Source organism: Nerophis ophidion, linkage group LG02 (assembly GCF_033978795.1).
Source record: "Nerophis ophidion isolate RoL-2023_Sa linkage group LG02, RoL_Noph_v1.0, whole genome shotgun sequence".
Taxonomy (NCBI): Eukaryota; Metazoa; Chordata; class Actinopteri; order Syngnathiformes; family Syngnathidae; genus Nerophis; species Nerophis ophidion.
Genome location: NC_084612.1, coordinates 43871787 through 43893697, shown reverse-complemented (window position 1 = coordinate 43893697; position 21911 = coordinate 43871787). Strand labels below are relative to the sequence as shown.

At 40.7% G+C, this 21911-nt stretch overlaps 2 protein-coding genes and 1 pseudogene across 3 annotated transcripts in view; 2 read left to right on the top strand and 1 right to left on the bottom strand.

Moving 5' to 3' along the window:
* stard5 (StAR related lipid transfer domain containing 5) overlaps positions 1-3953 on the top strand; it is a 34527-nt gene extending 30574 nt beyond the window's left edge. Inside the window, exon 6 of the mRNA XM_061884309.1 lies at positions 1-3953. This exon is cut by the window's left edge and continues 318 nt beyond it. The gene's annotated coding sequence lies outside the window, so the exon portion shown is untranslated.
* Positions 3954-12803: 8850 nt separating this feature from the next.
* The window catches only part of il16 (interleukin 16), a 123526-nt gene continuing 114418 nt past the window's right edge, over positions 12804-21911 (bottom strand). For both annotated transcript variants that reach the window (XM_061884283.1, XM_061884292.1), the window contains one exon: positions 12804-19101. In XM_061884283.1, coding sequence (XP_061740267.1) covers positions 18899-19101 — 203 coding nt within the window. In that variant the 3' untranslated portion in view covers positions 12804-18898. The remainder of the gene's footprint in view (positions 19102-21911) is intronic.
* On the top strand, positions 14228-17930 carry LOC133548240 (uncharacterized protein K02A2.6-like; annotated as a pseudogene).

Genomic DNA, 21911 nt, shown 5'->3' with positions numbered 1-21911 from the left:
TTTCTTTTAACCCACTAAGCGATATAACGGCCCAGCCGTGAGCCAGCACTTACTGTAATGACGAAACCAGGGGTTTGACACCATCTCCTATTTGCGTGTCCAAATGTGTCGTGCATCATTGGAAAGCTCAATACCCTGAAATTTGACTGACTTACATCTGGATGAAATTGTAACCGCAGGATCCGTGAATGCAAACGTTAAAGTAGTCCGGGTCATTAACATAATTGACACTCACTTTGCAATCCTCACGGTATAAGTCAGACAAAAAAAGTAGTATTGAGCGGACAATAGTTCAGTAAATGATTTCCAGTAAAATACAGTAATTACAACACACCAATCCTTACATCCATAAAAATTAACTGATACCAGTTGCACACTTGCATCATTTTTGTCAGATGCACATAGTTTCTACATAATATTGATTATAAATAGCATGGCAGCTTTAGTCACTCAAAATCACCCTGAACTGTGAACTCTGAGATGACGCTTAAACTTCAACTAATATAATACGATTTACCCTGTTTCTTCCTAGGGGGTTACAACCAATAATGTCCGTGCACAAAAAGTTACCAGCCCCTTTTCTGACATATGCAGCTAAACTAACTACATCCAATTCAATTGCTGGAGCATTAAATAGCCAATGGAAATATAATATGCTGGATGATGGGTTTAAGAGCACAGAAGTCATGCATAACAATTTGTCTGCGCATCAGCATTATAAATATGAAATCAGCTTGCTATGTCTTAAAAAAAGCCCAAAGTCATTCATGTAATCCAAATACATTCATTCATATTTTTTAGGTGTTTTAGCTAAATAATGGTAAGGTGTTGAAAGAAATGTACCTACTTGACAGTCTAATACAGGGGTCGGGAACTATTTTGGCGGCGAGAGCCATACAAGCCAAATATTTTTAAAAGTATTTCCGTAAGAACCATTCCATTTTTTATTTTATATTTCATCACTGAATACAACTATATGCATGCATTTTTAAGAAAGACCAACATTTTTAGAGTATAATAAGTCTCTTATTCTTTTTAAAAACATTGTTATTCTGAGGCTAGCCAAAAATAAATAAAATACTTCTTACCATTAATGCGACTTTTTGAACAGGTGCGGTAGAAACCGGATGGATGGATGAAAATGCATGAGAATGTTTTATATTTTGAACGCTATTTTTGATACTGTGATTACCAGCGGATTTATTCATTACTTATCGTGCTAAAATTTATCTGAGAGCAAGGTGCAGCCATCAAAAGAGCCACATCTGGCTCTAGAGCCATAGGTTCCCTACCCCTGGTCTAATAGGACAACAAGAATGAAAACAGGAATACAATCGAATTTCCTCTTAGTAGTCTTAACCTTGTTTTCTCGTACATAACTGTGCAATAGTCTCTGGTGAAGAGTACAAACCCAGCTTCTAAAACTTTGTACGGATTCTTTTGGTAAGAATCTAGAAAGTGCTGCAAATACAAATTTGATATTGAAATGGGATATTGGTCCAATAACATCAAAAAATCGGATTATATCAGCTTGCATCCAAAACATCTAATATAAGGACAGGCTTTGTGTTGTACTTTTGCTAATGTCTTTAATTACTAGCTTGGCAAACCAATAACAGATTGTCTTAATTTGAGAGCCTTTTCAAAGTATTTACTTTAAAGCATTCAAAAACTGAACATAACAAATTAAAGTAGAATATGTCAGTCTAGATTACATGCAATACAAAGTATGTTCTCTGTGACACAGTGGCCCAAGACTTTTGCACAGTACTATTCATGCATGTTGCTTGAACATTATATCTCCGTCATGAGCAAGCTACAGCTAGCTGTTGCTGGCGAGTGGCGACAGTATTTGTATTACAATTTGTAAATAATCAGGAGTCATGAACCATTTATGTTGTAAAAATAATTCCAAAAGTCTCTTAAACAAGAGGCCCTGAGCTTTCTAGTGATATACATGATACATCTAAGGAACTGCATAACCGCAGCTCTCAGAAGACTGCTGTGGTACAAAGCGGGTTAAAGAGTGTTTACAAAAGAGCCTGTGTTATGAAAAGGGACAAAAAAGCAACTTTAAAAAATGACACAGTTCTGCAGAAAAGTCACATTTGGTGTTTTACTTAGTTTTTGTGTTTTGTCGCATGTTTGCCGTATATTTGTCGGATTGAAAATACGTCAGTTCAAACATCCTCTGGCTGAGGTTGTAGCCAAATTTAAAACCCATTGGGGCTGCTGAGTTAAAAATGTTGCCCAACCCTGATATAGGTTGTATTCACCTGACCTCACGTCTAAACCATTTAATATGCAAGGCACAAAGAGGTGGTTAAACAAGTGTGTATTGTCAAAGCGTTCTGGGCAGCATTTAGCCTTTCTTGAAGAAAAACGCCCTATTCTTGTGTTGTTTTAGGCTGTTGGAACCGTTCAGATCGTGAAAAGGATACGTTTCTTTAAAGTTCCTTGAAAGGTAATCAAGAAGGCTGAAAGAGTGCAGGATTTTACAAAACTATGACGAGAAAGGCACAAGTTTTCAGCGAACACTTCATTAAAGGTTTGTTTGATATACATTTAATGTTTAGAATTTCCCATTTAAGTATTACCCTGATATTTTTGGAGTTCTTAAAAACACTTTTGCATAAAGCACCAACTTGGCAAGTCTAAAAGAAAGCAAATGCGAGCAAAATTTAAGAGTTAAACTTTCACTAAAGGCAGCAATCTTAAATTATGCTCTCAGCACATAAACAACCTTGATATATCTAGTTATATTTTGATAGAGACTGGGAACACCACACTTAAATTAATTTCCTTGGCTCAGCTACACACACAAAAATAGTAGAAGTCCGTGCTTTTTCAAGGTTTCAACTGTTTTGTCGTGTAGAATGACGCCTGGAGCACCAGATAGTTTTTTTGCTAATGTATAGAGATGTATTCCATTGCATATTTAGATAGCTTTTAGCTCATGTTTTTTTTTTTTGCAGTAAAATCTAGGCCCCTTGCACACTCTGGTAGCGCACACACTGTTTGCTGCACAATAGCCATGTTGGTTTGGTTGACCACCACTTTGTTGTCCAGAAGTAAACTGGTCAGAAAATGTCACGTGACTGAATACAACCTATAGCCAGTGCTAATTTATATATTATATCCTAGGCTACATTGGGTATATGTTAAGCCTGGCCAATTTTTGCAGGTATAAAATGAACTCAGAAATGCTAATTATTCAGAAATTATTTGACGCATATTTTACTTTGTTGAAAGTTATCAATAGACTGCTTCACCAGATGCTTTTAATCTTTTAAGTTTACAATGGCTGCTAGCGTCACAATTTAGAGCGCAAATAACTGTGATCGTTTGTTCCAAGTGCAAGTAATACACTACATTCAGCTTGTATTGTAAAATGTCAAAATAAACCTAAAGAAACTGCCTTTCTCACTTGACCAAACACAGTACTAGCAGAGGATTGGACCATCCCAAATTCTAGCCAGGTACATGCTGGGAGGGGCTCAATTTGGGCAACTACACGGGTCTTAACTGAAACACACTTTTGAATATCAGAATGTTTCTAATTGACGCTGAAATTTAAAGTTGTTGTCCATCAAGGCCAGACGAGACTGAGTTCTAGTATTTTGATGTTGTTATACTGAACAGAAACTACATTTCCCTGATTTTTTTTTTTTTTTTTTTTTTTTTTTTTTATACTACCTGAATCGTTTTAGTGCAACTATTCCTTTTCTATGTTCTGTGGGTGGCGGGTGTGCCTAAAACTAGACAGGAAAAGGAACTTTGGTCAAAGTCTGGCCCTCAATTGTGATGCTGTCTTCTTTCTCGTACCTCAGTTCAGTGTTTGCTGTCATTGTAGTAGATTATAAGTTCACCTCAGTCCTGATTAATTACTGTGAATTAAAACCAGGGTCTGTTTATCATCCTTGAATATAAAACATTAAACTGAATTGATTAAACGTCTGGGGTCCACGGCAAAATGTTCTGTTTTTTCTTACCTTGTCTTTGTCTTTGTGTCCTTAAAAACTGTATATCTTGCTTTGTTAGTTTTACTTTCAAAGTACAACCTCACACATGTGAATGCACTTTCATTTTGACATGAAATAACATGTTAGGCCAAGAACGTGACTCTGTCACAAGAGAAAGGGAAAAGTGTAGTTTTTTGTACTTTGAAAGTGTCTTAATTGAACTCTGCTTCTAAGTTTGAATGCAAATAATAAAATAGCACTGATTGCAGTGAGTAAAATTGTTTGTGACCTTACGTCATGGAAAAAAAACTGAATAAACTTTATTACTGAGTAGGCAGCATAAATGTATCACTCTTTTCATCTCTGATGATGTGCAGTGACATCTGCCCACATAATTTACAATTAGATTATTCTACATGTCAATAGTGAAAATATTTTTGTTGAACAATAAATGAAGAAATGGTTACATAAGGTGGGACATTTGATTGTAATTATTTGTGTTTTGATGAGTAGCAATGCTGGAGAATAAATTTCACCAAAACAACAAAAAATTATTTTACCTTGGTATATTTGGCACACTATAAATTGTTCATACATTAACTTAAACAAGCTGTTTGTACATCTTTGTAATGTCCTTATACTATTGAAGAAGCCGTCTCATGCTGTTCAAGCAATGGGAGACCGCTGTAAGAAGACCAATGATCAGTCAGTAGGAATTCTGACAAAGAAATACAAATGTGCTTCAACATTTGCCCCAGTAGAAGTGCTGACTGGCATTAAGAAACGAACTCTAGCTCAAAAGTGTTTGACTCCGAAAATCAAAATCCATCATCATGAACTAGAAAATACATAGAAAAAAAAATTGCCTTATCATTGCTTTATGCTGGCGTGATCAATTATCTCCCTGAAATAAAAACTGGGATCGGTAAGATATCATTCATGATTCATACAGTTACTGTTGGGCAGTTTTAACAGCACTGCTATAAACTATCAAATAGGTTTGAATTTTTCTCATTTGAGAATGGTATTTTTTAAATGCCTACTAAAATCTTAAAGGGGACCTATCATGATTCTAATCTACATTTGCCAGACTTTTGTGGTGTAGGTCAGTAATTCTCAAACTGGTACGCAGGCTCTATCTAGCGGTACCACAAAGAATCAATTCATAAATTACAGTTTTATTTTTCTATATTCAAACTGTGTGTGATGTTACAGTGGCCAAAATATTAAATATACTTAACATAATATGCTTGTGTATTTTAATGTTGGTAATTTATGGTAGTACTTTGTGAGCCAAGGGTTTTCTGAGGTGTCACTTAGTGAAAACAGTTTGAGAAACGCTGGCCTGGATAATATGTATTGGATATGCTTTGTGTAGGGCTTCACGGTGGCAGAGGGGTTACACAATACGAAAATCCTGCAGTCCTGGGTTCAATCCCAGGCTCGGGATCTTTCTGTGTGGAGTTTGCATGCGCTTCCTCCCACCTCCAAAGACATGCACCTGGGGATAGGTTGATTGGCAACACTAAATTGGCCCTAGTGTGTGAATGTGAGTGTGAATGTTGTCTGTCTATCTGTGTTGGCCCTGCGATGAGGTGGCGACTTGTCCAGGGTGTACACCGCCTTCTGCCCGATTGTAGCTGAGATAGGAGCCAGTGCCCCCCGCGACCCCAAAAGGGAATAAGGTGTAGAAAATGGATGGAATGATGCTTTGTGTACATTTTGCTCCCCAATCACATGTTTACCCCCTTAGAGAGTATGCCTGCAAACGGTTCATTTAGGAAGGATGTATTTTTAGATGCAAATGAACCTCTGTTGAAATATATATTTAGAAGACGAACATCACCGCTATTTAGCTACGAAGCATAATCTCACTGCATGTTGAACATTGTTATTATTGTGTCCATGCCCAGTTGGATGACTATTATACTTAACCCACATCAATTAATGTGAAAAGCCAAACATAGTTCAATAAAAAACTTAAAATTAGCTCCCTGTCAGTAAACTAAAATTATTGACAACCACAAACAATTGCGACTTAATAAATTGATGTCCAGCTTTCTCTTCTGGTCGCCGTTTTTCTGCAGCATTAAATCTAACTTTGTATCGACCCATGTTGACAAAACAGACCTGTGTAAAATGCTGTGGACAACAAACACGAAAGAAGAGAGCAGGCAGGATGGAATGCGACGGGGGGCTACAGGCTGCAGCCAAAAGTCTGGTGCAGAGCAGAGAGAAGTGGCCTTTCAGAGAGCATGTAATAGAAGGCCCCCACATAAGTGTGTCTGTCACACTGACAACACAAATTGTCCCTTGTTAAAAAAAAAAAAAAGGGCACAACAGCCTTCACATTTCAAAAAGTCAGTGTTCAAAAACAAGGGAAAAAAACAGGAGTATTTTACTTGAATTAAGCAAAATTATCTGCCAATAGAACACAAACATTTGGCTTGTCAAGGCTTTCCAAAACAAGTAGAATTAGCTAACCTCAATGAACCCAAAAATATCTTAAAATAAGTATATCCTCAGTAATAACAAGTGCACTTTTCTTGATGGAAAAAAAAACATGACTCCTTTTTTCTCAATATGTTGAAAAATATTCTTAAATTAGGTAAATGCATGTGGCATTATCTTGAGATAAAGATATGCACTCGGCATCATGATTTTTTTTTTGTCATGCTGGCACAGCTTTGCAACAGTTGATATTCTAGTTTCAAGCATGTTTTACTCAATATAGGTCATCACATCTCAGAAACAAGTTGTAATATCTTACTGAGATCATTTAGGACCAAAACTCTTACAACAAGTAAAACACTAACAAAATCTGCTTAGTGAGAAGGAATTATCTTATCAGACAGAAAATAAGCAAGAATGACCCTTTTTTTGGGTTATTTAATCTTACAAACCCCGTTTCCATATGAGTTGGGTAATTGTGTTATATATAAACGGAATACAATGATTTGCAAATCATTTTCAACCCATATTCAGTTGAATATGCTACAAAGACAACATATTTGATGTTCAAACTGATTAACTTTTTTTTTTTTTCCAAATAATCATTAACTTTAGAATTTGATGCCAGCAACACGTGACAAAGAAGTTAGGAAAGGTGACAATAAGTACTGATAAAGTTGAGGAATGCTCATCAAACACTTATTTGGAACATCCCACAGGTGTGCAGGCTAATTGGAAACAGGTGGGTGACATGATTGGGTATAAAAGCAGCTTCCATGAAATGCTAAGTATTTCACAAACAAGGATGAGTTGAGGGTCACCACTTTGTAAGCAAATTGTTGAACAGTTTAAGAACAACATTTCTCAACGAGCTATTGAAAGGAATTTAGGGATTTTACCATCTGTGGTCTGTAAAATCATCAAAAGGTTCAGAGAATCTGGAGAAATCACTGCACGTAAGCGATGATATTACGGACCTTTGACCCCTCAGGCGGTACTGCATCAAATCCGACATCAGTGTGTAAAGGATATCACATGGGCTCAGGACCACTTAATAAAACCACTGTCAGTAACTACAGTTGGTCGCTACACCTGTAAGTGCAAGTTAAAACTCTACTATGCAAAGCGAAAGCCATTTATCAACAACACCAAGGAACGCTGCCGGCTTCGCTGGGCCCGAGCTCATCTAAGATGGACTGATGCAAAGTGGGAAAGTGTTCTGTGGTTTGACGAGTTCACATTTCAGATTATATTTCAAAACTTTGGAAGTGGTGTCCTCTGGAACAAAGAGGAAAATAACCATCCGAATTGTTCTAGGCGCAAAGTTCAAAAGCCAGCATCTGTGATGGTATGGGGGTGTATTAGTGCCCAAGGCATGGGTAACTTACACATCTGTGAAGGCACCATTAATGCTGAATGGTCCATACAGGTTTTGGAGCAAAATATGTTGTCTTCTAAGCAACATTATCATGGACGCCCCTGCTTTTTTCAGCAAAACAATGCTAAGCCATGTGTTACAACAGCGTGGCTTCGTGGTAAAAAAGTGTGAATACTTTCCTGGCCCGCCTGCAGTCCAGACCTGTCTCCCATCAAAAATGTGTGGCGCATTATGAAGCGTAAAATACGACAACAAGACCCCGGACTGTTAAACAACGTAAATGCCTACTGAAACCCACTACTACCGACCATGCAGTCTGATAGTTTATATATCAATGATGAAATATTAACATTGCAACACGTGCCAATACGGCCGGTTTAGTTTACTAAATTGCAATTTTCAATTTCCCTTGAGGTATCCTGTTGACGTCTCGGGTTTTAGCGGCCATTTTTTTCCAGCCCGATCCAAGCTATAAGTAGTCTGCTTTGATAGCATAATTACACGGTATTCTGGACATCTGTGTTGCTGAATCTTTTGCAATCTTTTGTTTTCTTGTTTAAAATTCCCGAAGGTGAAGCTTTACTATGGAACAGAGCGGTCAAACGAACATGGATCCCGACCACATGTCAACCAGCAGGTTTCGGTGAGAAAATTGTGGTAATAAGTCGGCTCTTGCCGTAGACATCAGCGGAGCTTGCGTCCTGCTGCAGCTGCGTGGCTTCCTTCAGAGACACTGGCGGTCACCACACCCGTGGCCATACCCCTCCGACTTTCAGGTACTATATAATCTCACTAAAACACTAATAACACAATAGGCAGAAAAGGGATTTTCCAGAATTATCCTAGTAAATGTGTCTAATAACATCTGAATCGCTCTCACTGATCTCACCTTTTTATTTTGTTCTAGTCCATCACTCTCATTATCCTCATCCACAAATCTTTCATCCTTGCTCAAATTAATGGGGAAATTGTCGCTTTCTTGATCCGAATCGCTCTTGCTGCTGGTGGCTATGATTTTAAACAATGTGAGGATGTGAGGAGCTCTAAAACCCGTGACGTCATCATCTGTGACTTCCGGTACAGGCAAGGCTTTTTTATTAGTGACCAAAAGTTGCGAACTTTATTGTGGATGTTCTCTACTAAATCCTTTCAACAAAAATATGGCAATATCGGAAAATGATCAAGTATGACACATAGAATGGACCAGGGACGTCGCCAGACATATTTCACTGGGGCACGTGCCCCACTGTTGATCTGCAGTGCCCCAGTAAAAATTTCACCAATAAAAAAGAAAACGCTTCAGAGTTTTAAGTCTACATAACTTAGACAACAGCGCACATACTACTTAGTATGGTAATTGATTGCTACTGTATTCACTTCACGAAACAATGAGAAAATGGCTAATTAATATGGTAATTTATTTACGTGTGGATCGAGACTTCGGTTGAGAGAGAGAGAGAGAGAGGATCAGAATCACTGCGTGAGGTAGGTAACGTTAGCCAACAATAATTTGTTGATTACATTATTTTGATTTTGATTTGACTCAAACTGTAACTCCTAGATGGATTTAAGAACGTTATTCGCCCGCAGCAGGGAAGAAGCAGCAGGAATGAGAGATGTAAGTGAAGTCCTAGCTAGCTAGGCAACATCATTGTCTTAAGTTGATGCTAAGTTAGCTAACGTTATTCCTTCTATCAAGACAAACATATTCATTTGCTGTACGAGCTGTCGGGGGAATTTCCAACGAACATGAAACATAATGTTGGTTATTGTCTGCTGGTTCTGCATCAATGATGATTTGGAGTAAGCATGTGTGAGTTGAGTGCTTCTCAAATGGTTTATCTTCAGGAAGAAAAACATTTTTCCATATCATCAAGTCGTGAGACAATTTTTAAATCATTCAAGTTTATTTCACAGAAAAATAGCACAGTAGACTTGTCTTGTTAATCGGTGTGACTTTGACTAAAATAATCTTGTTTTGTCACCAGAAAAATGGCTACAGCTAAAGCATCTGGTTTTGTTTCCAGAAAAAATAGTAACATTTCTGTATTTGTTTTGAGAATGATGGCTGAAAATATCGGGTTTTGTTGCCCCATTTAGATATTTTTAAAAATTATTTCCATGTCTGTCCTGAGTCCTCCTCCAACTTGTTAGTCGGTTTGCCTTTTGCTAAAATACTCACTAATAGTCACTAGAAAAATGGCTAAAAATATCTGGTTTTGTTGCCACAATTTGATTTTTTTCTCCCTAAACTTTTTTTTTTCCATGCACACATCTGACTGCGACTCACTGAAAATGACGCACAATCCACTTTTATGTCACGACCCAGCAGTTGGGAACCACTGGTCAACTGTATAACAGTTACTGTAATATTTCCATGTCTGTCCAGAGTGATTGACCACTTTGCAAAAATGAAAAGGAGACGTTACAGTTTACTTCTCAGAAAATGATTCCCTGAACAGACACACAACAGTTGTTCATTTATTCTACTACTGTGGCGTTATTGTTTTGTGTATATTTTATAGTTTTGTGTATCTGAAATAGGATTAGCCACATTGCCATAAATGGAAATTGAATAATATAAAAGAACCCAGAGATGTAGGGGTGCTTTATTTTTTGATTTACTTTTGTAGATATTAAATTTGCAGATGATTACTGCAATATATATTTCAAAAAGAGTCATTGCTCTTCCTTTTTGCTTTTACCAGTAGCAGTTTAGAAGTCTGGTGTAAAAAAGTGCACGAGTAGGTCAAATGCATTAGTTAATTTCAGGTGGTTAATCAAAGATCCATACAACATAATCTGATATGATTTCATAGTTTAAAGCACTATTTATGTATTTTTTATGATAAATAAGTGCTAAAAATGTTTTTGCTTGCGCGCTTTGCACGCTCACATGAATTATTTGTGCCCCAGGTGTGCCCCAGTACAGTATTAGGTCTAGTGACGCCCCTGGAATGGACCTGCTATCCCCGTTTAAATAAGACAATCTAATTTCAGTAGGCAAGGCCCCGGGGGTGGATGAGATCCGCCCGGAGTTCCTTAAGGCTCTGGATGCTGTGGGGCTGTCTTGGTTGACAAGACTCTGCAGCATCGCGTGGACATCGGGGGCGGTACCTCTGGATTGGCAGACCGGGGTGGTGGTCCCTCTCTTTAAGAAGGGGGACCGGAGGGTGTGTTCCAACTATCGTGGGATCACACTCCTCAGCCTTCCCGGTAAGGCTTATTCAGGTGTACTGGAGAGGAGGCTTCGCCGGATAGTCGAACCTCGGATTCAGGAGGAACAGTGTGGTTTTCGTCCTGGTCGTGGAACCGTGGACCAGCTCTATACTCTCGGCAGGGTTCTTGAGGGTGCATGGGAGTTTGCCCAACCAGTCTACATGTGCTTTGTGGACTTGGAGAAGGCATTCGACCGTGTCCCTCGGGAAGTCCTGTGGGGAGTGCTCAGAGAGTATGGGGTATCGGAATGTCTTATTGTGGCAGTCCGCTCCCTGTACGATCAGTGCCAGAGCTTGGTCCGCATTGCTGGCAGTAAGTCGGACACGTTTCCAGTGAGGGTTGGACTCCGCCAAGGCTGTCCTTTGTCACCGATTCTGTTCATAACTTTTATGGACAGAATTTCTAGGCGCAGCCAAGGCGTTGAGGGGTTCCGGTTTGGTGGCCACGGGATTAGGTCTCTGCTTTTTGCAGATGATGTAGTCCTGATGGCTTCATCTGGCCGGGATCTTCAGCTCTCACTGGATCGGTTCGCAGCCGAGTGTGAAGCGACCGGAATGAGAATCAGCACCTCCAAATCCGAGTCCATGGTTCTCGCCCGGAAAAGGGTGGAGTGCCATCTCCGGGTTGGGGAGGAGACCCTGCCCCAAGTGGAGGAGTTCAAGTACCTAGGAGTCTTGTTCACGAGTGGGGGAAGAGTGGATCGTGAGATCGACAGGCGGATCGGTGCGGCGTCTTCAGTAATGCGGACGTTGTATCGATCCGTTGTGGTGAAGAAGGAGCTGAGCCGGAAGGCAAAGCTCTCAATTTACCGGTCGATCTACGTTCCCATCCTCACCTATGGTCATGAGCTTTGGGTCATGACCGAAAGGATAAGATCACGGGTACAAGCGGCCGAAATGAGTTTCCTCCGCCGGGTGGCGGGGCTCTCCCTTAGAGATAGGGTGAGAAGCTCTGCCATCCGGGAGGAGCTCAACGTAAAGCCGCTGCTCCTCCACATCGAGAGGAGCCAGATGAAGTGGTTCGGGCATCTGGTCAGGATGCCACCCGAACGCCTCCCTAGGGATGTGTTTAGGGCACGTCCAGCTGGTAGGAGGCCACGGGGAAGACCCAGGACACGTTGGGAAGACTATGTCTCCCGGCTGGCCTGGGAACGCCTCGGGATCCCCCGGGAAGATCTAGACGAAGTGGCTGGAGATAGGGAAGTCTGGGCTTCCCTGCTTAGGCTGCTGCCCCCGCGACCCGACCTCGGATAAGCGGAAGATGATGGATGGATGGATGGATGGATGAATTTCAGTAGGCCTTTAAGCTGTACATCAAGCAAGAATGGTAAAGAATTGCAACTTCAAAGCTTCAGCAATTAGTTTCCTCAGTTCCCAAAAGTTTATTGAGTGTTGTTAAAAGAAAATGTGACCATGCCCTTTCCCAACTACTTTGGCACGTGTTGCAGCCATGAAACTCTAAGTTAATTATTATTTGCGAAAAAAATAAAGTTTATGAGTTTGACCATCAAATATCTTGTCTTTGTAGTGCATTCAACTGAATATGGGTTGAAAAGGATTTGCATATTTATATTTACATCTAACAAAATTTCCCAAATCATATGGAAACGGGGTTTGTACTTACTGTTGTAATGTTAATGTGCCATTTTTGATCAGGCTGCACCGTGACCACCACTAGGGGGTCCAGGCGGGTTCCCAGGCAACGGGGCCAGTAGTTTGTTGACAGCTGTAGAGCTAATGGCTGTGTATAATGTATATACTATATTATTGTGCAGAAATGTGGGGAAATACATATCATAGCAACATAATGCCTTTATTTCTTTCACAGAAAAGAGCAATTCGAATCATTTTTAAAGTAGGATATAGAGACCACACAAATCCACTCTTCATTAGGTCAGGATTACTAAAACTAAAAGACATTGTAGAATTGAATACACTATTAATGATGTTCAAAGCGAGAAATAAAGTTCTTCCGAAGGACATACAAAAGTTATTTGTGTTCACATCTGAAGATGAGAACCACAGAAGGCCGCATGACTTTAAACATCCAAGAGTGCGAACAAATTTGAAACAAATGTGCTTGTCTGTTGTTGGTGTGAAAGCATGGAATTCTCTAAACAAAGACTTAAAAAGCTGTAAGAATATATTTGTTTTTAAAAAGAGTTACAAAAAGAGAAAACTGAAATTATATCAAACTGAGTTTTGATTTAGATTGGAAGTGTCATTGTGAAAGTGCTTAAAGGAAAATGCAAAAGTATGTTGGAGTTTGGGTGTTGGTGGAGGGAACGGTTATAAAGTCATCAAAAATAATTGGTGTTAAAAAGGGGGCAGATAAATATAAGAATATTATTCTTCCATCTGCTCCTTTCTGATCATGGAAATGTATAAGAAAGAAAAACAAAAAAAACAATGATAGTGTCAATTGTACGTGGCTTGTAAATATGCATTTTCATGAAAGGAATAAAAATAAATGATAATGATGATAAATGATAAATGGGTTGTACTTGTATAGCGCTTTTCTACCTTCAAGGTACTCAAAGCGCTTTGACACTACTTCCACATTTACCCATTCACACACACATTCACACACTGATGGAGGGAGCTGCCATGCAAGGCGCCAACCAGCACCCATCAGGCGCAAGGGTGAAGTGTCTTGCTCGGGACACAACGGACGTGACGAGGTTGGTTCTAGGTGGGATTTGAACCAGTGACCCTCGGGTTGCGCACAGCAACTCTCCCACTGCGCCACGCCGTCCCTATGTGTGCTGATCTTCATTAAAAGTTTGCGTGGGGCACCACTCGCCAAAGGAAACCTCCATCATATCTCAAGGACTATGTTTTCACACAGACTCAGTGATTTCTGGGGGTTGTGTATTACACTAAGAGGGGACTATGAATATTTGACTGGACTATGGGTGGAGGGAATGTTGTAATGTTAATGTGCCATTTTTGATCAGGCTGCACCGTGACCACCACTAGGGGGTCCAGGCGGGTTCCTAGGCAACGGGGCCAGTAGTGTTTTGACAGCTGTAGAGCTAATGGCTGTGAAAAAAAAAAAAAATTCAAGACATCAATGGCGTTGTTTGGAAATTTAACGGAGTTTGACCAAGCTACAGATGATTGGCAACAGTATGCTGAATGACTGGACTTTTACTTCGTGGCTAACAAAATCACAGACGAAGGACAAAAGAAGACAATTTTCCTGAGTTTGTGTGGGGCCAAAGTATATGCAGTGTTGCGAGATTCGTGCCAGCCCGGTAAGCCGGCGGATATAGACATGACATTGACGGAGATGCTTCAGAAATTAACGGATCACTTCGCACCAAAATCCAGTTTGATTGTGGAACGATTCAAATTTCATTCCAAATTGAGACAACAAGGTCAGTCCATTTCTTCATTTGTCGCAGAGCTAAGGAGGCTCACGGAACATTGCAAATTTGGAACTGCATTAGATGACATGCTTAGAGACAGACTCGTGTGTGGTATCAACGATGATCGCATCCAACGTCGTTTGTTGTCTGAGGATGATGAAAAATTGACTCTGGCACGGGCCATTGACTTGGCCACATCGATGGAAACAGCATCCAAGGACCTGGCGGACTTGCAACTAACTGGGGCAGATGGAACGGTCCACAAAGTCCAGGCAGGAGCAGATCGGCGAGTCCCACTGAGTGGCTGTTTCAGGTGCGGTGGTAGTCATGGGCCAACAGACTGCCGGATCGTTGATGCAGTTTGCCACAATTGCCACAAGAGGGGGGCACTTGGCCAGAAAATGTCTAGTGCCAGGCAGATAAGGAAACCTGAAGGACCAACATCAGGTGCAACTTACAGGTTGGGAAATGAGACCGAAAATGTAGAATATGCACACACACTCTATAACCTAACTATGGAAGAGAAAGTGGAACCATACAAAGAGCACATACAAATAAATGGACATGACGTTGAATTTGAAATTGACACTGGGGCAGGCATGACGATAATTACTGAGGACACATACCAAAACATGGGTGGAGGAAGACTCCAGCACACACACGTGAAACTATACACCTACACCAAAGACAAGGTGGGAGTGTTGGGGAAACTGCATGTGCAAGTCAGCTGCAGAGGGCAGGCTAAACAATTACCATTACTGGTGGTAAAGGGAGAAGGCCCAAATCTCATGGGCAGAAATTGGCTGAAAGCAATTAAAATAGATTGGAGCACTGTATTTAGCCTAAGGTTAAGTATACAGCAGGACTTAGATGAGCTACTCACGAGACATGAGGATGTTTTTAAGAAGGAACTGGGTACGTTAGTCGGGGCCTCAGCAAAAATCTATGTTGAGCGAGATTCCAAGCCAAGATATTTCAAAGCTCGACCACTGCCATATGCACTAAAAGACAAAGTTGAGGCTGAATTAGTGAGGCTGGAGAAGGAAGGCATTCTTGAACCCGTGAACTTTTCGGAGTGGGCCGCCCCCATTGTGCCCATCATAAAACCGGACAAAACAACTAGAATCTGTGGGGACTATAAAGTCACTGTAAACCCAGTGTCAAAATTAGATAACTACCCAATCCCGAAAACAGAGGACTTGTTAGCAGTATTAGGAGGTGTAAAAAAAATTACAAAACTGGACATGTCTCAAGCCTACCAGCAACTCAGGTTAGATGAGGACTCAAAGAAGTTCACCACAATAAACACACATCGAGGACTATATCAGTACACAAGATTGCCGTATGGGGTGTCTTCGGCACCAGGCATTTTCCAGCGCACCATGGATGGTCTATTGCAGGGACTGACTCAAGTAGTGGTGAGAGTGGACGACATTTTAGTAACAGGGAAGGATGATGCTAGTCACTTAAAAAAATCTCGGAGCGGTGCTTGAGAGAATTGCAGCTGCAGGCCTTCGCTTGCAACAACAAAAATGTGTGTTTATGGCACCCGAGGTAGTGTATCTCGGTTACAAAATCAACTGCAACGGCATACATCCAGTGGCGGACAAGGTTGAAGCCATTGTAAATGCTCCTCAGCCAACTGACCATACACAGTTGAAATCCTTCCTTGGAGTGCTAAATTACTATCACAGATTCTTGCCAAACATATCCACCATCTTGGAGCCTTTACACGAACTGTTGAGAAAGGGAAATGCGTGGAAATGGACGACGAATCAGAGTCAAGCATTCGAGGCAGCAAAAAAGTGTCTCCAATCTGATAAATTATTGATACACTTTGATGACGGAAAGCCACTTTATCTGGCCTGTGATGCTTCGCCATATGGTGTGGGAGCCGTTCTATCTCACCGTTTCCCAGATGGTTCAGAGAAGCCCATTGGATACATGTCACGTTCACTAACAGTGGCTGAGAGGGGTTACTCTCGATTGGAAAAGGAGGCCCTAGCCATCATGTTTGGCCTAAAAAAAATATCATCAATACCTTTTCAGCAAGCACTGCACCATTGTCACAGATCACAAACCGCTACTGGGTCTTTTGGGTGAGAGCAAAAGCATTCCACAGTTGGCGGCAGCCAGAATGCAGAGGTGGGCCTTGCTTTTGGCAGCTTATGAATACACCTTAGAATACAAGGAAGGCTCGAAACATGGCAACGCTGATGCTTTGAGCCGACTCCCATTACCAGTCAGGCCCAGCAGTACACCACGCGAGGAAGAGGTAATAATGCTGATGGAACACATGAATGGCACACCAATCCAAGCCAAGCAGATCCGGGACTGGACCAGACGAGATCAACAGTGGCTGTTACATGGTTCCTGGCCCAAGGTATGTACTGATCCACGAGTGAAGCCGTATATGAAAAGACAGCATGAGTTGAGTGTGGAAGATGGCTGCCTTCTGTGGGGGACAAGGGTGGTAATACCACCTCCAGGTTGGCAGGTAATGACGGAAGAGCTACATGCAGCTCATCCAGGGGTCTCAAGGATGAAATCCCTAGCCCGGAGTTACGTGTGGTGGCCCAACATGGATGAGGAGTTGGAGGCAGCAGTGCGCAGATGCCATACATGTCAAGCTAACCAGGCCACACCTCCGGCCGCGCCGCTACATCCCTGGGAATGGCCAAATCAGCCATGGATGAGACTACATTTGGATTTTTGCGGGCCCATTCTAGGAAAAATGTTTCTGATTGTCATCGATGCTTACTCCAAGTGGATGGAGATCATCCCAATGCAGTCCATAACCTCTTCAATAACTATTGAGAAATTCAGAAGCATATTTGCCACTCATGGCATCCCAGCAAGTCTGGTTACAGACAATGGGCCAATTCTGGTCAGTGCAGAGTTTGAACATTTCCTCCAAAAAAATGGCGTAAAACATGTAACAACAGCCCCATACCACCCGTCCTCAAATGGCTGTGCGGAGCGCGCTGTACGGGTCTTCAAGGAAGCCATCAGGAAGATGGGGGAGGAAAGTGTGGAAACAAAGGTGTCGAGGTTCCTGTTTAAATACAGATCAACTCCTCAGACTACAACTGGCACCACACCTGCGGAGCTGCGAATGAACAAGAGATTACGAACGCAGCTGGACATGGTCAGGCCAGCACTGTCAGACAAAGTGAGCTCAAACCAGGAAAAACAAAAACAGAACCATGACAAAAGGGCAAGGGACCGAGTGTTCACAGACTGTGAAGCCGTATACATACGAGGATATGCGGGCCAGAAATGGATTCAGGCAAGACTCGTGGAGAGGACTGGTCCAGTGTCTTGGACAGCAAAAACTCAAGATGGCAAGCTGGTGAGAAGACATCAAGATCAGATCCGTCCACGTTTATGATCAGAAGGAAACTCTTTGTGACACATCCGAGGACAGTTTTCCAGAGGATTTCGATTCAGCACCACCAGGAGCAGTTGATCACGAACCAGTTGATCAGGAACTAGTTGATCAGGAACTAGTTGATCAGGAACCAGATGAACATGAACCAGGTGATCAAGCACAGGATGCAGAAGTGGGAGTCAGGGGCACCGCTCGCCAAAGGAAACCTCCATCATATCTCAAGGACTATGTTTTCACACAGACTCAGTGATTTCTGGGGGTTGTGTATTACACTAAGAGGGGACTATGAATATTTGACTGGACTATGGGTGGAGGGAATGTTGTAATGTTAATGTGCCATTTTTGATCAGGCTGCACCGTGACCACCACTAGGGGGTCCAGGCGGGTTCCTAGGCAACGGGGCCAGTAGTGTTTTGACAGCTGTAGAGCTAATAGCTGTGTATAATGTATATGTGTGCTGATCTTCATTAAAAGTTCGAGTTGAGCATTATAAGGACTAAGTCACTTTACTACACTTACATTTCAGTTTTTACAGTGCAAAGGCATCCAAAACTGCGCGCAAGCTCACGCCCAACTGCACAAATCTTATGATTTGATCTTTTGGGATTGTTTCACACAAGTATAATCAACATTTATAAGTCAGAAAAGTGGAAAATACTCAACATTCTTCTTAAAAGCTGAGTCATGTTGCTTTTTGTTTATTAATTGTACACAAAATGAACTAAAATGTTACCTTAAATCCGAGTAACAAACTGAACTGTCACTAGGTTACACATTGCCCATTAATAAATGATCGGATATATAAAAGGCATTGCCAGACACCCGAATCATTTTTCACTAAAACTATTACATGTTCAATCTACATTCACACACCGCTGATGATCATTTATATTTGTGGCCTTAGCCGTTCTGGATTAGACTGGCTGCCAACTTGAACCAATGGCTCCAACCACCATCAACCATTCATTCACATTTGTACACCAATTACGTATAATCATATGCCAACCATTTGTTCACATTCATACGGCAAACAAGTATTTAAGACTTAAACACCAGTGCTTGCTTCGCCAATCGACAACTATCATACGCCATTTATCATCCGCCATAAGATGATAAATGGATGACGCTTAGTCTGTTGACAAAGGTGCAACAAATTCGTGTTTCGTGCTTTTGGCCTCTTCATTCCTCCCGATGTGTACTGTAATGGGGCCTTCAGGTAAAGCCTTGATCACGTTCCAAGCCTCAAAGCGAGTCATATCATGCAGACTGGTACCCAGGACTTGCAACACTTCATCTCCACACTGAAGACCACTTTGCTCTGCTGCTCCACCTGACAAACAAACAAAACATGGGTTTGTGTATTCATTCATACATTTTTAATCAAGAGTGGGAATTGAATTTGGTACTTAAACCGATAGGTGCTGAGAAAAATATGTCAGTGTGACTAAGTACCAACTGCACGTGACGTCAGGGCCAGTTCCTGACTTGGGACTGACTCAAGCGCTTGGTGGGGAAACAAGCGCGTTTAGACAAACTGCATCTTGGTAATGTTTCAAAGTTCCACGCAAACAAAGCAAGCGATAAAAAAAAAAATTCAAAAGTGGAACCTTACTATACTGTTAGCTCTGTGCTAATTTACATTGTATTTGCCGTATACATGCTACCAATTAGCATTAGTGATGTAATAGCGATTTAAACACCTCCAAGTTTGGTAATCAGAGCCAGAATTTAGATGCAGGTTACAATCAAACAGCTGGTGTGTAATAAGTACAATACATATAGTATAAACACTTAGTAAAGCTCAACAAAACATAAGACTGGCAGTCTCGGTGTCATGGGCTCGGCCCGCCCACAGAGTAAGGTGTCCCTGACTTATTAAAAATTGATTCTTGTCACGAAAGTGTGTATACCACTTTCTGGATTTGTCTGTCCACAACTGATTACTATATGTCAGACAAACACTTATATTTGTGGTTATCATAAGGATACGTGTTCAAAATTGTCTCGTCCAAAAGATGACAAAAGTTGGCCATTTCTATGGTAATAATGTGATTGTTATTGGTCTGATGTTGTGCTAAAACCTCTTGCCTGTAATAATAATAACAATATTACCTGATTTTTTTAATGAACATAAAAACAGATTAGTATTTGAATGTATCTATTGAAAAGAGTTACAGTACATAAATGATAATGAAGTAAATGCTCTACTGTTTACGTGTTTAAGTACTTTTTATGCCCATAGTAGAGTTACATTTATGATAAAGTACACACTGTACTGTTAATGTGTTAAAGTACCTTTTCAAAAAGCTGAAATAAACCCCAAATGACATCTCACTGATTCAAAATAATATTTTGATATTGAAACATCTCGTCTGTGCATCTCCTAAGGTTATTCTAGTAATGTATGCACAGATAGACGTGTCAATATCAAAAAATCCCTTTTTGGCAACCAAGAATATATCGATTTAATGAATACATCCAAACACTTGATTAATATGTTTTATGTGCATGAACAATAAACAGTTAATATTGTATGTAGCTTTTAAACCAGAAATACTTTTTAGCACATCAACATCGGCTCTACAACAGTCCTTTATGATTAATTCCATAGAAATGGCCAACTTTTTGGTTTTTTTTGGACACAATAAAGGCCTTTAATACAATTTCAAACACATAGCCTTAATGATAACCACAAATATCAAGTGTTCGTCTTACATGTAGTAATCAGTTTTGGACAGACACAGGCCAACATTAAAGTTTCAACAAGTGCAAATTTTTGGCACCCCCACTCCTCCAAATAGATTCAAAGTCTACTATGTAGCACTTGCAAATGAGACTCGGAAGTGGAAGATAACAAGCTGTATCAACTGGACAGCACAATTATCATCATTAGCTCACTGTTAAATTTTACCTTTAAAAAAATTTAACATTATTGAATAATTAGGCCCTGCGATGAGGTGGCGACTCGTCCAGGGTGTACCCAGCCTTCTGCCTGATTGTAGCTGAGATAGGCACCAGCGCCCCCCGCGACCCCAAAGGGAATAAGCGGTAGGAAATGGACGGATGGATGGATGGATTAAATAATTAAAATGTGTTATTATATGAACACACACACACACACACACACACACACAAGTATTAAACAATTAGTATGTTGAGTACTGTTATCGATTCCCAGTACTGGGAATTGGTACCGTATCAGTATAAATGTAAAAGGTACCCATCCCCATTGTTAACACTGTATTACTATATAATATTGACATAATCTCGGCACATTGTAACACCAATTGTCTCAAAATATATAAATATGATATTCAATATTATACACACTGATAGAAAGGACTGCACTGAAATATGGAGCGAAGGAACTGATGTGTAGAAGAAAACACAAGCATGGATGATATGGTTGTGACTCGGGTTTACGATAACAGGAAGAAATATATATTAATATATTGCTTCAACAGTTGGCCACTTTTCTCTGAGGTAGGTGGATGTCAACAACATGTATTGCACAGCACAACATTAATTACAAAGCCACTCCTGTCAACAATCTGTCACTCCTAAATCGCTAAATCCGATGAAATCTTATACGTCTAGTCTCTTACATGAATGAGCTAAATAATATTATTTGATATTTTACGGTAACATGTTAATAATTTCACACATAAGTCGCTCCTGAGTATAAATTGCACCTCCGGCCAAAATATGAAAAAAACTGCGACTTATAGTCCGAAAAATACGGTATATAAATTGGCCTCAATCAAAAATGTCTCAAAAGGCTGATTTTTGTTGACAAATGTCTATATTAGAGATGCGCGGTTTGCGGTAACAAACGCGGAGTCCGCGGATGAACCGCGGGTCGGGCGGGGGACATGACGAAAAAATAGATTTTAAATAGATTCGGGCGAGTGGCGGTTGAACCAATTCGGAAATATATATTGTAATAATCCCATGAATGTAGGCTGATAAAACTTATTCGTTTGTCTTGTCTTTATTGCACAAGATGTAATACAACCACACAACAGCTCTCATGTCTCTAACGCTTTTTCCGGGACAATTCGAACTCTCACTTCCTGTCAATAACGTCACTTCCCTATCTCTCCCGGAAGTCCCGCCCCCCAGCCAAAGTCATTGGCTAAC